Source organism: Panicum virgatum, chromosome 9K (assembly GCF_016808335.1).
Source record: "Panicum virgatum strain AP13 chromosome 9K, P.virgatum_v5, whole genome shotgun sequence".
In the NCBI taxonomy this organism is placed as follows: domain Eukaryota; kingdom Viridiplantae; phylum Streptophyta; class Magnoliopsida; order Poales; family Poaceae; genus Panicum; species Panicum virgatum.
In genome coordinates this window covers 18,435,743-18,453,626 of record NC_053144.1, presented here as the reverse complement: position 1 = coordinate 18,453,626, position 17,884 = coordinate 18,435,743, and the positions used below count along the sequence as shown (strand labels likewise).

The following is a 17,884-nucleotide window of genomic DNA, read 5'->3' as shown; positions in this document are numbered from 1 at the left end:
GCATGATGCGCCCCTTGATGCCAGGGCCCATTCGCACCCTACTCCTCTTTTCCGGTGGTTTAATTTTCTGGCGCCGACATGGATGTGCATGTTGGTATGCGTGCATGTGTTGTGTTAGGTTTGATTATAGTATCAGGGGGGTTGCTTATATTTAGGGGTGCTAATAACGGATACTTTTAGCTAGTGGCCTCTTCACGATGTTTCTTATATATTTTTAGCTCAAAATTGTATAAAATAAGAGCCCGATTTTTTAAACCCAGTCCGATCCTCAGATCATCTAGAATAAATTTTGTGGCCTTCTACCAATTATACATAACACACAAAGAAATTGCAAAGATATATACATATATCTACCTTAAGTTAATGGGTACTAATCCATCATATATATAATTGGAGTACTACATTGAAATTGATAATCGAGCTCTGGTTGGCTAAGGTGACAACCAGAGATTATCTTTCGGGGTATATATTTCCATTTTGTGTTGATTTTTGAACAAAAAAAGATGGTTTGTGTATATTAATCCAAGTTGGATGGAAAATTGAGCTGCTATTTTTCTGTCAGTTAACTGAATGTGTGCTTGCTGTCGTTTGCATGTATGCATTGCCAGCCAGACGATCTATTAGACTTGGGAAACAATGCTAGTTTTAGTCTACTGATGTTGATAACATATATGCAATGCAATCATGTGGGTGTCATTATCAGCTAATTAGCTGAGGCATTAAACTAAGCGGGATCACTTGGTATGCATGGTGGCTACAGAGACATCCAGGGATTAACTAAATCGATGACTCTAATTAAACAGCGTCACCTACCATAGAGACCGCACCATTGGAATGCAAAGGGTAGGCAGGCCACTCTTCTGCGAATCGAATTTGCTATTTTGAACTAGACTATCTTATTTCCTTTTTTTCATGAAGTATCAAAATAATTCTATGATTCTATAATGTGCGTCAGAAATAGCAATTTTCCACGAAATGTATCAACATAGTTGTAGATTTTTAAAACTCGCCATGATTTTAAATTTTCGCTCGTTTTGAAATGCAAGAGGATTTAAAAAATAACTCTAGCAGGCAGGCTTTGTGAATAGGAGGTACAGTAAGTTTGTTTAGAGAAACGATAGCCATCTCAAGCTCTCAGAACGCCGGAGAATTGAATTAGGTAACTGGATTTAGATCGAGATCCTTCCCATTTTTAGGTAGCTGCTCGTCACGTGTGATCCGGATCAAGTGGTATAGATCCGGATGCAATGCAAACACATGCTTGCACTTGCACTGTGTGGTGGTAAATGGTAAATCTACAGCGTCGCCTCGAGCAGACAGATCCAAAACCAACAAGAGCTTGGTATGCCGCTAGTCATGTCGAGCTCGAGCCGAGCGTACGTGCGTCACCGGATAGTGTATGCCTGTTTGGGATGGAGGAGCTGCCTGATGAGCTCAAAGTCCCGGCATGCGTGAGCGCGGGCAACCGTACTTTCCCCTGCCATACGCTCCTGCTCCCTCTGTACCTCAGTCAGGAGGGAGTACCCCGGTACGGTTTCTGATGCTTGCATGCCGTGGATATGGCTATGTTTGGTTTAGGTCAAAAAAAATTTGCGAATTTTTTTTGCAACTTTGACCACTAATTTAAAGTATTAAATGAAGTCTAGTTATAAAAGCACCTCCACAACTATGATACTGTAACTAATGAGTCCTTGGACCGCATGACCGGAGGATGATTAGAGTATGGTTACTGTAGCATTACTGTATTTCATCATAGATTAATTAGACTCATTAGATTCGGCTCGCAAAATTGCACCTATCTGCAAATTTTTTTTGCAAATAGACTTCATTTAATACTTCATTCATGCAAGATTCTCTTTTCGCAAAAAGTTTTTCGTGAAAACCAAACATGGGTAACCGCTTGCTTGTGAAAATTAATCTCTCTCTCTCTCTCTGCCAACTGCAATTTTCAAAAGCTTCTCCAAATTTTGTTTTGCAAAGTGCCTTGTCCCATTTTGGGCAATTTTACGCCCCAACTCATTTCCGGACGATGGAAATTATATACTCGCCCAGAAACTTGGCAGGGGTTCCATTCCACGTAATGCTACGATTTCCTTATGGCGCGATGAAATTCCCACAATTTTATTTTTCTAATTGACAAACGAAATCTCGAGGTTCCAAATTGAGGCTAATTGATGAATCATTTCGCACAGGGCAAGGGCAAGGGCCGCCACGCGGAGTTTATCCACCGCGGAGTACTACAGCGTTAGCAGGAGAAGGGAAAATCCTGGTGTAGCAGGTCGGGTGTTCGCCTAGCCAGGCTCGTCGAGGTTTTAGTACCCGCTGCCGGCTGGCCCCACCCCACCGGGGAGTCACAGCGCCTCGTGAACCGTGTTGTCACCGCACATGCTGCCGCGCAGTGAATTCGTACGCTGTGCTCTTTTTACCTTTTTTACCGCCGCTGCTGGCACCCTTCCGATCTGCGTATGCGTAGAGTACCTGGATCGGATCGCCAAGAGAGGGAGAGAATCTTCTGCGGGTACCCCTGCATGCGAGTTTGCCATTGCCATGCACAAGACCGGCTCACAGATGGAGTGGATGGAAGGTGAGGAGAGGAGAAAGGGAAAATTTTACTGTGACGGGAATGTCCCTCGGCTCTTGAGGTTTGTGTGCGCTTGCCTCCTGGGCCTTCTGGCTCGGCTGCCTTTTCTAACCATTAGAAAAGCTGCCGGCGTTAGTGAGTGAGTGGCACACGTACGGTTCTTGTGTTTGTGTGGGGAGCTCCACCATCCTACATACTTGACCTATACTAGGAGTACACTAGAGCATGTACAAGAGGTCAAGAGCCACACCTATACAGAGCCCGTGAATAGCATGCGTGAATTTCGTAGTGCATTTTACAAATGGATCACTTCAAGAGGTACGGTTGGCAAAACGACGCTCTCCATCTTCTCATGAATTTATAAAAATTGGATGCAATTGGATTTGTCTAGTACTGATTATTAGGCTGAGATTTTTACCACGAAAAACTACCTAGGTGAAAAGTCAATGCAAGCGGTAAAAGAAAAGAAAAAGGACCGGATAAAAGGGGGGGGGGGGGGGGGGCGCCGGGCAAAATGGGAAGCAGGGCCGCATGCAATGTGGGCTCCTCTGGACATGTCTGATCCCTACCACCCCCGTCCCCTTCCCTTCTTTTTTTCTTTTCACTACTCCTCCTCTACCCCCCTTGCATTGAACCTTTCTCACCTCCCCATGTGCATCATTCAGCCTGCTGCCTGCTGCCTGCTGCCTGCTGCAAGAAAGCGGTAGAGCCATGCCCTCCCTTCTCATGCTAATTGCCCGAGCCCAGAGAGAGAAAGCCCCCCTTCATTCCCAGAGAGAGAAAGCTAGCTCAGAGATTTGTTGCTAGTAGTACTTGCTAAAAGAAAGAAAAAAGAGTCGAGCTCGATCTGATGACGAAGTGTTGCATGTAGATGCAGGATGCACTGTAGCTAGAAGAAGGCGCAGCAGCAGCAGCAGCTGGATCTAGTGTAGAACCAGTACCACTACACGCTAGCTAGGCCGCAGGCCAGGCAGGCATCGATCGTCCCGGTGTACCTACGCCTCGGCTCATCATGCTTCCGGCTGCTGATGAGAGCCTCCTACTCCAGGCTGCTGACGCGAGATCGAGCACAGGACGAGACGCCACCCGGCCATCCACCCGCCGTGAGCTAGAGAGAGGAGCTCGTAGCGGCCGGGGGCCTGCGAGGCTGCGACGCGAGCGCGAGCGGCTGGCTGCGGCTGCGGCCACCACGTTCCCCGCCGGCCGCATATATAGTTTAGCAGGTGAGGAGGGGGGGGCGTCGATCCCACAGCAGGGCGCCCGGGGCGAGCCTTTTTAACTTTTTATGGCGGACACGCCACCCCACGCTCCAACCGTTTCTATACGGATCCCCAGCCACACCCTGCTGCTGAGCCTGAGCCTGGCCCTGGCCCCCGCAAACCAATTTTGTAAAATGGATCAACATAAACTGCGAGCCCAGACGCCTGTGGCGCCGACTCCGAGGCATCTCGAGGCTCATTTACAGGGAGTAGTAATTTTTTCCTCTCTCATAGAGTAGCAGGGGGAGCATCTCATCAAGTGCTAGGAGCAAAAAAAATCAAATTCGCCGAGGGGTGGATAGATTTTATTTGTGGGGCTGTTTCCCTTTTTAGGAGTTTTTTTTTTAAAAAAATGTTTATCGTCCCCACATTGAGCTCTAGTTTTTTTTTATGTAGGAGGTGAGGAGATTTTTCGTTGAGACTACCATGTAGAACTTTTATGCTTAGAGGCGTGGGGGCGGCGATATAGGGACGGGTCGAATATGAATACTAGACTAGGGTGGGCATATATCCTTGTCCATTGTGATTTTCCACGGGTTGGGTGCTGGCGACCGTCGTAAGAGATTATATACAGCTCTAAATTCGATTGAGTTTAAAACATGGTAAATTCAATCATCTTTCTATGTTATGGTACATAACTTCATGGAAATTAGCAGGATTGAACTTGTGTATATGTGTCGCATAAATGATTACCCAAACACCAGATCATATCTATCATTAAAAGAAACAACTAAATTCCCACAAGAACTATACCTTCAAAGTTTTCTACAAGAATGAGGAAACTTCCACATAAAGAAAAACGTGTAATCATTATAATTATAGTTTTCTAAATAATATGAGTATTCCATCTCCTAACAACGTTTCTTTTAAATTTGGTTTGAATTTTCAATTTGTAGCTCTCTTAATATTTTGGACCTACCAAAATCACGCACACTGCATCTCTTAAAGAACACTGTAGTGTGCCTGATTTTATTGAACAATTTGGTTTAAAATAGATGAACAAGTTTAGGGACAGGTGACACTACCACATTTAATTTTATTAAATACAAGCTATTTCTCATGGGTAGCTTTAAGATGCAGTGTGCCTGATTTTGGACCTGTTACAATTGTTCAATAAAACTAAATGTGGCTTCACCTCCTTTATCATTATAGGACCATATGTATTATTGCAGTAATTTAACGAGAATTGCAAGAACACAGTGAGAAATGGCTAAAATTCCAAATGGAACTCAACCTTTATTTTGATAAGAAATTTTGTAATTATGATAATGACATTTTTCTAAGTAATGCGAGCATTCATTCTAACCATTAATTTCGTGGCTTTTTTCAATTAGTGGATCTTAATATGTTTTAAAATATATTATACTTTTCATGGTTTATATTAGCTTCGAGATGCAGCGATCTAGTTTTGGATTTGATCATATTGTTCAAAAAATTGTGACCTCATCTCCTTATGGTATATTTAATCTTGGCATGCATGTGAAGGCGATCCCTCAAAGGTATACCAATCTTGGCATGTTAGTATTAATATATACCAGGAGATCCCTTACTGGATCTAAACACAAACTTTACAATAAATGACACGCATTGGATCCTAGAGTATGATCAGAACTAACAAATAATTTTATCTTACTCAACTGACTTCATTCTTTAAATACGGTTGACATATAAAATCACACTTTAAAGCATTATGGTTCGATAATAACAAGAATTTAACATATAATATGTCTCAGGTATACACTGTAAAGTTTGGTAACAACAGTTTGAGAAAGAAAGAAAAAACTTAGGTAACTCATAATGGACAATTTACTTGGCTGGAAAATATAAAATGAAACGGTGAAAAGGAAAAGGAAAAATGAGGAAGGATAAAAAAAACTCCCGCATGCACCAGCTCTAGTTCTTGTTCACGCCACATGACCAGCAAGTCCTTTCCATAATTTTTTTCACTGCTCCCTTGCAACAAACTACCCCACTGAAAAGTAGTAGTCGCATGCACAAAATTTACCCAAGTAATTAACAGTGCGTACACGCACTGCGTCACCTCTGCCACTTTTTTTTTCTTTTGGCCACCTTGTCTGCTTGTTCTCTTTAACCGCGCGATCGAGCTCTTATTACCGCCTTCACGTGCCGTTTTCACCCCACCAATTTCAACTTCTCTCCGTGAACACCCCAAAAGCTTGAGGGTTCTTATTAATTACCACAACAAATCAATAAATAACCACATCACCACCAATTTTTTTACTGTAACACCTAAAGAGGCGACCACTGTAAATCTGTAATTAACACAGCAACGAATCAAGAAATGGGAGGATGATATGGTGGGTAGCAGCGACGACGACGATTGACATGGATCGAGGTGTTGCTACGTGCATGAGGAATGGAGAACTAACTGCCGGAGCTTGGAGGAGGGGGGGATCGGAGTTCTTGAGGTTTTGGGTTTTTAGGTATGTAGATGAGATATAGACGAGCATGGAGGAGTCGGCAGCAGGTAGGTAGATACAAATGGTACATGAGAGGCAGAAATGGAAGCCATGGATGAGAGGGGGGATGAGATGATCACCGGGGCCCGGATGAAATGTCTGGGTGCGGATATGGATCGATCACTGGACCATGCCCAGGAAAGATCCGGCTGTAGTTGTCGCGGCCGCGGCCGTTCTGGGAGCGTTGGTGCCGGGCGGATTGCCGGCGCCGCCGCCGGAGCTCGGCCTGACGACGTTCTGGTGCTGGTGCTGCGGCGGCGGCGGCTGGTGCTGCCGCTGGAACTGGATCTCGTACTGCATTTTGTTGCCGTCGACGTCGTCGTCGTCGTCCTCGTCGTCGTCGTAGTCGTCCTCGTCCATGTTGTCGCTGTCCGCGCCGTCGATTCTGTTGTAGCCGCTGACCGCCGCCTGCGGCCGGTGCCTCTGCTGCTCCATCATCTCCTTCATGATGTCCTCTGGCTTTAAATGTGCAGCGTTATGCAATCAGCATTGGATCGCCAAAAACGAACAGCAGCAGGTACCACATGTACGGCGCAGTTTAGCTATGGCCACACCAACAGCGCACACGCATGTGTGAAATGTCTAGCTGGCTGGCTGGCTTACCTTCTTCGCCGCCGAGCCCGAGACGCCGGCGCCGGCGCCGCCTTCGCCGAAGAACCTGCTAGCCGCGACGCTGCCGTTGCTCGCCTGCGCTTGCGTTGCCCCGGAGCCGCCTCCGCTGGCGCCGCGTTCGGACGCGCCGCCGCCGTTGCCGCTGCCAGCGTTGTTGCTGCCGCCGCCGTTCTTGGCCGCGTGCTGGGACGACGGGGAAGGCAGCGTCGTCGTCGGCGGCGGCGGCGGAGTCTGTGAGATGGGCGCCGCGGCCGTAACCGTGACCGTCTCCTGCGGTTGTTGCGTTGGCGGTGCGCCGCTGGCGTGCGCGGCGGGTCCTCCGCCGCCCCCGGCGCCGGAGGAGCTCATGAGCGCCGCCTTGTTGCGGTAGAGCGCGTCGAGCTGGTGGAAGTAGGGGCACGTCTTGGAGTCCTCGGGCCGCTTCTTGTTTCTCTCCTTCACTTTCTTGAAGTACTTGTTGATGTTCTCCCACTTCTCCTTGCACCGCTTGGCGTTCCGGTTGTAGCCCATCCGCCGCATCCCGGCAGAGATCTCCTCCCAGAGGGGCCCCTTGGGTCCGGCCTCCTGGTACCGCGTGTCCAGGTTGCTCCGCAGCTGGATCAGCGCGTGCACCTCCGCCTTGGGCCACCGGGAGGACGTCGGGCCGCCGCCGCCGGACCCGTCGTGCCCGCCGGGGGTGTCGGCGTGCGGCGTCTCGGCCGGCGTCATGACAATGTCGGTGCTTTGCTTCTGCTGCGTCGCCGGCGCTTGCGGGGTCGCCGGAATTGGCGACCTCTGCTGCTGCGGCGAGGGCTGCGGTTGTTGCGCCGCGGGCGGAGGCTGCGAGGCAACTGGTGGATGCGGCGCCGGCGGCGGCGCTGCTGGCGAGGCGGAGGCGATTGGCGTGGGGTGCGGCTGTGGAGGAGGCGGCTTGGGATGCGACGGCGGCGGCATGGCGCTGATGGTGGGCGCGGCGATGGACGGCATCGGGATGGTCTGCCCGGTGATCTTCTGGATGAAGGAGAGGACAGCGGCGTCGCGGGAGGCGGCCATGGCGCGCTCCTGCGCGAGAATCTCCTGCTCGCGCGCGAGGCGCGTCATCTCCTGCCGCCGCCACGCCTCCTCGCGGATCATGCGGTCCTGCTCGCGCTTCTCGATGGCCTCCAGGAACCGCTGCTGCATCGCCTCCTGCCGCTCCATCACCTGCTTCATCAGGCCCTCGAAGAACCGCATCATCTTGCCGCACCCGCCGCCGCCGCCGCCAGCCGACGACACCCTCTTCCTCTTCCCGCGCTCGTCCGCGCCGCCGCCCAGCTCCTGGGTGCCCTCGTCGTCCGAGTCCTCGTCGTCAGAGTAATCCTCCGTGTTGGACGTCGAGATGCTCATCTGGTTGCCGAACGCCATCGCCGGCATCCCCGCGCCGCCGGCCGCCACGGCAGGCGGCGTCTCGGCAGGCACGCGCACGGCCGACGGCCCCGCCGCCCCGGACACCCCGACGGAGCTCGCCACCGGCGGCACGAGCGACGCCACCGGCGCCGGCGGACCTCCTCCCGCCCCGCCGGCGGTGCCGTGCAGCGCCTCCAGCTGCGAGAAGAAGCGGTACGTCTTGCCGTCGTTCCGGCCGGCGTGGCTCTCCTTGGTGCGCTTGTAGTACTTGTGCACGTTCTCGAACTTCTCCTTGCACTTCTTGGCGCTCCTGGTGTACCCCTTCTCTGCCAGCTTCCTGCCAACCACCGCATCATCGATCGCCGCCATTAGCAACAGCAGCAAGAAAAAAAAGCTTCCCTATAATTACCTTGCATCAATGGCGTACCACCGCCACCAACCACCGCGATTTCAATCATACTCCCTCCTTCCCCGTTTATAAGGCATGGTGGAACATGACACGGTCTTCTAAACAACACTTTGACCATTTATTTATCATATATTATATCACTTTTGATTATAAACTTATAATCATTGTAAAATATATTTGATTATGAATCCAATCATATGAAATTTGCATTATAAAAATAAAAATTTAATAGTCAAATTATTGGTCAAAAATGACAAGGTTTGAATCTTGATATACGTGTATGCCTTATAAACAGGGAAGGAGGGAGTACATGCAACGCAACTGTAGCCCTCACACAAAAGTTGCATGCATGTAGAATTTTACTCGATTTGGGCACCCATGGAAAAGATAAAGAAAGGCATATGCACACACACATCCATGCAGCACTCGCAGTGGTAAATCCCAAGAAGAATGCGCAGCGCAGAGGAGGGACGAACTGGGAATAAAAATCCCACCTTTCTGCGCGAAATTCAGAGGCCAAAGAGATAAAGTTTGGGATTGATGCCCCCGGATCTGAAGCTTTGTGTGAATATCGCTGCTCGTGTCTACAGCTCCTGATTGCTCTTATCAAAGAGACAAAGTGATGATAGATAAATAGAGGGGGAAATTTTTTTTCTGCGAAAAAGTGGGGGGAAGGAGAGCGATACCGTGCTATTTTAAAAATGGAAAAGTCACTGTGATCGTGAAGAATGGTTAAGGAAAAGGTAAAAACGTAGAGTTCTTTAGCCGGGTAAGTAATTAATTAGCTGCGGCTTCTAGCTAGAGCCAAATCGCGCCAGGGGCCGGTCCCGGAGGCCGCCGAGATTTCATGCAGCATTCCGCCGACGAGAATTCCGCCGCGGCGGCGCGCCGCGACGGCGGCGCCGGCGCCGGCGCGTGGCGAAACCGATTCGCGCAGTGCGGCGGCGTTCAGCAATTCAGCTAGTTGTTTACCTGGAGACCTGCTCCCAGAGGGGACCCTTGAGGGTGGCGTCCCGGAAGGTGGCGTCCATCTCCGACCGGATCTTGAGCAGCTCCAGCGTCTCCTGCCGCGGCCACCGGTTCCCCGCGGAGCCCCCGCTGGCGCCCTCCTCGCCGGCGGCAGCGGCAGCCAGGCCCTCGGCGTCGAAGCCCCCGCCGCCGGCGCTGGACGCGCCGAGCTCGTCGTACTGCTGCGCCGGCGCCGGCGCCGGCGGCCGGCTGCTGATGGGCGACGGCGCCTCGGCCAGCGAGATCCGCTGCCCGGCGCCGCCGGCTGGCGAGAATGGCGGCGGCATCTCCACCTGCTGTGCGCCGAACTGTTGTGCCGGACCTCCGCCGCCGCCTCCTCCTCCTCCCCCTCTCCCGTGCTGCTGCTGCTGCATGCTAGCAGCTCCTGCTCCCGGACACGCGCACTCGTGCACGTCGCCCCGTGTTACCACTGGGGAATGGAGGTGATGAGACGATCAGTACATGGGGGGCAGGTGAAAAAGATGGGGGAGGCAAGGACAACTAGAAAGAGGAGAGAGAGGCGGACCTCACAGAGCTAGAGAGCGGAGAAGGAAAGAAGGAGAGGGAAAAGAAGGGAAAGAAGGGGAGGAGGGGAGGAAGTAGCCAGAGAGGAAGGGGAGAGAGCACTAGTACTACAGGAAGAAGGAAGGCTGGCAAAAAAATGTACTCCCTGCAAGAGAAGGAACAAGGGAAGAAGAAAGAAGAGGGGAAAAAAGAATTAAGATACCATCAATAAGCAGCCTTCAATAAATAATAGGGAGGATGGAGGAGAGAGAAGGGAGAAGGAGAATATGATAGCTGTGATGAAGGTGAGGAAGAAGATGGCGGTGTATATGTAGGTTGAAGGAGAGAGAAGATGAGAAGTGAAAGTTGAGAAATGTTGAGTACTGGTGGAGGAGAGAGAAAGATGGGGGGTCTGCAAGCAGAAGATGATGAGGGAGATGATGTGGGAGATAAAACAAACAAGATGCTGCGCTGTCAGGGGGGTTTTACCTCCCTGCCTAATACAACTTGTTAGTAAAACCAAAAGGACAGGGGAGAGGGAGAGGAGTGTAGGGCAAAAAATGTAGAGAGAGAGGAGCATGTGAAGCAGGAGAGAGAAAGGGAGGGAGTGCTGGAAACTGTGGGATGAGTGAGAAAGGGGTGAGAGATGGAGGAGGCTTGTAATAAAAGGTAGAGGGGCACAAATACCTTTTACAAAACTCCCTATCTCAATCCCCATGGAGGAATATGTTGGATTCTGTGATCATCTTACTTATTTTCCCACAGAATATCTAGTCATATGTTATGCACAAGATTTTTTACCTTAGTTAAAAATACTGTAAATTTTGGGCGTATCCAATCCTACCGTGCCCATCATCAACGCCTCTCTTTTAAAAATAGTAAATAATAGAATAAAATTAGATATTCTACGATGATAAATAACTGCTTCAGTGGTGACACACTGAGATATATAGCCTGAGGTGAAAGGACCATTTGAGCATCCAATGAAACACCAAAAAAAAATTACACCAGCCAAAGGTCAAATTTGTAGAGGAAGAAATCCGCAGATAAGAGCTATACTAAATTACAAAAACTTGTGTTTTACTATCAGACATCCAGAACAGAATTAGTTAGGGTAGAAAAGCAAAAAAGAAAGAGAGAAATAAAGTCAGTAGTAGGGGGTGTGAAGGGGCAGACAAGACCACATTATAACAGCTGTAATGTGGGCCCTCCCCGAGAGCGAAAGAGGTGCAGAACGTGCCCGGCGAGGCGGCGATTAACGCGGACCCCCATCCCCACACGCCCCCAGACCAACCCCACCAAAGCGACCCACAGGAACACGCCACTGGTTTGTGGGGCCACGGCGTTTCGCGGCCCACGAGTCATGCGCGCAGGGTGGCGTTCGGATGCGTGCCCGGGCGGAACATGGGGGGTATAAAAATGGCCATGCATTGGCATGTTGTGGTTAATCCCTCACTTTCCAGGTAATAAATGCTCATGTGGCCTTTTTTAATGATTATAGGCAAAAAAATCTGGGTGATTAATTAAGTTAACCAACCCAATTATTATCCCTCCCCCTGCTTATGTTAATGTATGGGCACGATGGGGTTCACTACCGGAATTGGCTAATTCGCCGTGTGCACCAAGCACACGGCAAAGGCTTAGTAGGCACACGGCGAAATTTTCGCCATCGGTGGCCGGCGGCGAACCCCCGACGGCAGCGCTAGGCACGACAAAGGCCTAGTTTGCAACACATTCGCCGTGTGTATCCAAGGGTACACGGCAAAAAAAAAGACATTGACGTCGTGAGGACGGCCTAACGGCGTGACCGAAGACTTCGCCGTGTGCCAGCTAGATAGCCACACGACGAACTTGGTCACGCGGGGCCCAGCAGCAGAGCTCTTCGCCGTGTGCCCAGGGCTTTGACACACGGCAAAGTGTTTAGGTTCGCCGTGTGCCTTTTCCCTGGCACACGGCGAACAATGGTCAGTTCGCCGTGTGCCGGGTCTTGGCACATGGCGAACTTGCTGTTCATGGCTGGCCAAATGGTCACTTTGCCGTGTGCCTAGTCCCTGGCACACGGCAAAGTGACCAAACAAATCCTATTTTTTTTGGTTTTTCACGTATAAAGGACCTCATATCACAACATATATATCACATGCATTACATATCACATATATATATATCACAACAAACATCACAGACACTATATATCACAATATATATATCACAACTAGCCACAAATAACTTCAAACACATCCAGAAGTACAATGCAAAGTCCTACAAGTTCACAATATATCCAGAAGTTCACAAATACATATCCAGAAGTTCACAAGTCCATAAATATTGAAATAAACAAGTTTATGGCTGCGGTGGGCCGTCGAATGGTGGTGGGCCGCCGAACTGAGGTGGGAACAACTGCTGTGGGAGCGTCGGTGAGATGGCCGGCGACAAGTCTGGCGTATTCGATGCCGCCGATAGATTATGCAAAAAATGTAAGACAGTAAATTGCAGGTGAGACAAAAACCAAGTTCTCAAGTTATAATATAAACAAGTCTAAATATGTAGGTCCCCTAAATCATAAAGTGAGTAATATAAGTCACAATCTGTAAGTCTAAAGTTCTCTAAGTATCTAATACTTCAAAAGAAACTAAAGGGTTTTCAAGATACTCACCGGAGGAGTAGTAGGAGCAGGAGCCACAGGGAAGGTTGTGATGGGATTACCCATTTGGACAGAAAGACTTTGAATGTAGTTGTACATCTGGGCCATCTCGGCCGCCTGCTTCTGCTCGTTCTCTTGTTGTATCCTCCTCTCTTCGGCCAACGCCGCCTCGTACACCGCCTGTTGCGCTTGCATTTGGTGCTACAATAGTTCATGACAATGTTACAATGCAAAGCAAATATATGTACAAAACGAAAGAACTATGAATAAATAAGAAATAACCTGAAGTTCCTGCACTTGGAGCTGCGACGCGGACAGTCGTGGGCATATGGCCGGGCTATTGGCCGTGCTCCTCGCTCGAATCTGGGAGAGGGTGGGAGTGCTGGCCGTGTCTACAAGGCCATCGCCAATGTAGTAGCGCCCATGTCTCCTAGATACACTGATGACTGGCGAATTTCGACTAGGCCGAGATGAGGGGTCCGTCGCACTTCGTTAGGATCAAACCAATGGCATTTGAATATGACAGACTTAAGAGGTTTGCAACCATGAAATGTGAGTTCATAGATTTCTTCAATTATGCCATAATACTCGACCCCATCAAGGGTTGTCGTACAAACTCCGGAATTTGTTGTTCTTCGATTGGTCCGACTCTGCTCGTGGCTTCTTGTGCGAAAGCGATATCCATTAACGTCATAACCGGAATATGACAAGACCCTATAGGCACAACCGTTGGCAACCTGTCTCAACTCGGGACACATAGACGCGTCATTTTGGGCCTGCAGGTAGAAGCATGATGATTTGTTATACTATTCGCACGGATAAGAAACTTCAAATGTCTAACAAGCATGATGGTTTGTTATACCTTGTGCTTGAACCAAGAAATGAAATCGGGGGCTCTTTGTCCCGCACCGGATTTAAGAAGGACGTCAACTTCCTGCGGGGTTGGATCTCTTCGGCGACGCCAGAATTGTTGAGTAAATTCCCTATATAAACGAGAGGTAAAGGGGGTTGGATGCAGAATAGTTAATACTCGAGGAAATAGTTTTTTGCGAACTTACTGTATCTTAGACCTGGGCATCCTCCGGGCCGGGTCGGGTTCGGGTCGGGCCAAAAAAAGCCCGGTGTTTTTTCTAGCGGCCCGTGCCCGACCCGACCCGGTGGCCGGGCCGTAAAATTGAGCCCGCACCCGACCCGACAGCTAGTCGGGTCGGGTCGGGTTCGGGTCGGGTCGGGCCGGGCCTATGTAAAATGTCGGGTTCCTTCGGGTTTTTTCGGATTTCGGGGCAAAATTTTTAGCCCGTGCCCGGCCCGTCAGTCATACCGGGTCAAAAATTTTGACCCGAGCCCGCCCATCAAACTCTTCGGGTCGGGTCGGGTCGGGCTATTTTCGGGCGGGTTGGGTCGGGTCCGTCGGGTCGGGCAGCCCATGCCCAGGTCTACTGTATCTACAGCTCGACTTCCACTAGGTTCGTCAACACATACATCATGATAGTGCGCAACTCTTCATTGAGCAAGGCCTTAGGAGTCGCACCACTTGCACTTCCAAGTTGCCCTTTGAATAGGCTGAGATTCGTTTCATTTTCGGCTTCATTGTAACGAGTGAGTGGATTGTGCACGCTTGGAAGGGTTTCACTATAGTATTTTGTTGTGTAGTTCGAGACCTCATCCAGAATGTATTCTTCTGCAATGGAAGCTTCTATTTTGCATTTGGTTCGAAGGATTTTTTGTTGTCTCTCAATCGAGTAGCACCAACGTCCCTGAATGGCCCCCCCATCCGTGCCTCATATGGGAGGTGCAAAATCATATGCTACATCGGATTGAAAAAGCCGGGTGGAAAGATTTTTTCTCCAACTTACATAGCAACACAGGGGCCAATTTTTCCATTTGTTCAACTACAGCCCGAGACAACTCCTTAGCACATAGCTGGCGGAAGAAATTGCTTAACTCCGCCAGCACTTGCCAGACATGGTCAGGGAGATAGCCTCGAACCATCACCGGAAGAAGCCGCTCAATACATATGTGGTAGTCATGACTCTTCAGCCTATTGATTCGCATAGTAGATAAGTTCACCCCTCTCCTTATATTCGCTGCATACCCATCGGGGAACATTAAAGTCTGGAACTATTCTAGTACTTCTTTCCTTTGGTGCTTCTTCAGGACGAATTCAGCTGCAGGCTTTTTCCATTTCTTACCATCTTTGGGTGGCGGAATATTCAGTTTTGGTCTATCGCATAAACTAGCTTGATCCACTCGGGCCTTAACATTGTCCTTTGTTTTATCAAGAATGTCCATGATTGTACCCCAGAGTGCCTCAGCAATATTTTTTTCCGAGTGCATCATATCAATGTTATGAGGAAGAAGAAGATCATCCATGTAGGGGAGCCTCCACAGGCCCGACTTCTGAGTCCAGGCATGTTCTTCGCCATAACCCACAAAACCACCACCTTCTTTAACCCTCAGCGACTGTAACCACTCACGGACCGCGACACCTGACATCATCTACGGTGGAGGTTCATCAACCACGACACCTTTCGTAAAGTTCTTGATGTCATGTCGGAATGGATGGTCAATAGGGAGGAATTGTCGGTGCTTGTCGAACGAAGAATACTCGCCACCCTTCGTCAACCAGATGAACCTCATAGCTGCCTTGTATACTGGGCAAGGGAACTTCCCGTGCACACACCAGCCGCAGAATATCGCATACGCTGGCAAGTCATGCAGGGAGTACATGTACCACACTCATATTTTGAAGTTTGTCTTTGTAGCTCGGTCATATGTCCATACACCTTCCTCCCAAGCATGGAGCAAATCATCAATAAGAGGCTCCATATACACACTCATATTATCCCCCGGATATCCAGGAATTATCAACGACAAGAATATGTTCTGCCGTTGAAAGATAACTCCAGGGGGGAGGTTGAGGGGGATAACAAACACGGGCCAACAACTGTACGGGGCAGCCGTTCCATAAGGATTGAATCCATCTGTTGCCAACGCAACACGTACATTTCGAGCCTCCAGAGCTTTCATTGTGTGACGCCTATCAAAATGTTTCCATGCTTCACCATCGGATGGATGTATCATCTTCTCAGGATGGTAGCGTTTGCCATTTTTGTGCCATCTCATCTGTTGTGCTGAATCCTCGGTCATGAACAGACGTTGGATTCTCGGTATGAATGGAAGGTACCGTACGATTTTCACGGGGATTTTGAGCTGTTTCTTTTGACCATCACCAGAATCTACCTCCAGCCACCGAGATGATTTACATTTTGTACAGTAATTTGCGTCTGCATGTTCTTTCCTAAACAATATGCATCCCTTCGGACAAGCATGTATCTTCTCATATGGCATCTTAAGACTACGAAGAATTTTTTGTGCCTCATACAAGCTCTTTGGAAGAATGTGTCCTTCCGGAAGCAGACTACCAAAAACCGTCAACATTTTGTCGAAGCCATCTCGACTAATGCCACACTCAGACTTTAGGGCCAGTACGCGTGCAATAGCATCGAACTGAGAAACATTAGTATGCTGGTGAAGTGGTTTCTGTGCCGCAGACAACATGTCGTAATACTGCTTTGCCGTAGGCTCTGGCGGTTCCTCTCTAGGTCCTTCTTCGAAGTGTGCTTCATGAAAGTCTGCTAACATGTCTGCGCAACCGGCATCAGCATCATAATCATCGATGCGTTGTCTGACTACCTCTTCTCTCGCACGATGGGCTTCACCATGGCAGATCCACCGGGTATAGTTTTCCACAAACCCATTTTTGATAATATGTTTACCCATAGTGAGTTGTGATTGATGTATCCTATTTTGACACTTGGTGCATGGACACGGCATTCTACTCTGTCCTCTATCAAATGCCTTTTCCAAAAAGTCATTGACCTTTAGAGCAAACTCAATATACTCTTGTTCGCTCTGCCAGCCCTTGTACATCCACTCACGGTCATCCATCCTTTAACATATGACCGAGAAATTTAAAAATCGATTTCATATACACGATATCTAACAAACTCTAATAGGGGAAGATAGGTCCTAATCCCACCCGATGATGCGTAGATATGGTTGGTTTCCATGATCCACTCCTAGCCGAGACAGAATTTCGGTAGCACCTCCCCGCTGCTCTCCAAATACACGTCCTGTCAAGGATATTGTGTATCCGGAGAACAATAGAGAGGTGATGCCGAAACTCTGGCACGGATCGGAGTTGACCATGAAAACTAACCATATCTACGCACCATTGGGCTGTCCAAATGACGTGGACAATTCGAAACACATACGGTTCCATATATGCAAAGAGCTGCATATTTCGAACCGTATCTTTCGAACGGGAGACGCCTAGGTTACGTGAAGCACAAACAAGATAAGTAAATGAAAGTCTGTGATGACTCACCTAACTGTCCTGCAAAGTGACGAGTCAAGAACAGTGCCACAACCTCTCCTAACAAAAAACAACTACATAGTATCAATAATTGAACATTTCAGTTTCAAATTCTGCAAAAATAAAACAGCACAGTGGTCGACAACCAACAAACATGCCTTAGATATGTTCCCATTCATTTGACCTTGAACTTGAAGCATAAGAAACCTAAAATAAATTCATGACCGCCATTAAACCATGTGACACATCCAACCCAATCTTAACATCATCGCATCCGAGTTGTTGCTTGGGCATGGATGTGTCACATGGTTTCATGACAACCATGATAAGCATATCCATAGAACAGAAATAACACACTTCGACTAACACTCATGCTCAAGCTCAAGGTCTATATATATATATATATATATATATATATATATATATATATATATATATATATATATATATATATATATATATATATATATATATATATATATATCATCACAGGCAATACAATTTTCTATCCAAAATACTCTCCAGCGGTGGCGAGAGCGGCAAAGTGAGATACAACTACCTACCAGGCAATCGAGTTTTCTATCTAAACTAGTGACATACAACTACCTACCAACAAACTAACTAAAAGCACTACCAAAATACATGAT

General features: G+C 48.6%; 1 protein-coding gene across 3 annotated transcripts; it reads right to left on the bottom strand.

Annotated features, from left to right (window-relative positions):
• Positions 1-5,513: 5,513 nt before the first annotated feature.
• On the bottom strand, positions 5,514-10,666 carry LOC120648432 (trihelix transcription factor DF1-like). 3 transcript variants are annotated; one of them, XM_039925211.1, is made up of 3 exons: positions 9,679-10,654; positions 6,924-8,634; positions 5,514-6,779 (listed from the first exon to the last, which is right to left on the bottom strand). In XM_039925211.1, exons 1-3 carry the CDS (start codon positions 10,086-10,088, stop codon positions 6,441-6,443), a joined length of 2,460 nt encoding a protein of 819 aa, XP_039781145.1. In that variant the 5' UTR covers positions 10,089-10,654; the 3' UTR covers positions 5,514-6,440. The 3 variants fall into 3 exon arrangements, with proteins under 3 accessions (XP_039781145.1, XP_039781147.1, XP_039781146.1); XM_039925213.1 differs by lacking the exon at positions 9,679-10,654 and adding an exon at positions 9,017-9,343 and having other exon boundaries at positions 6,924-8,757; XM_039925212.1 differs by having other exon boundaries at positions 6,554-6,775; positions 9,679-10,666.
• Positions 10,667-17,884: the final 7,218 nt, after the last annotated feature.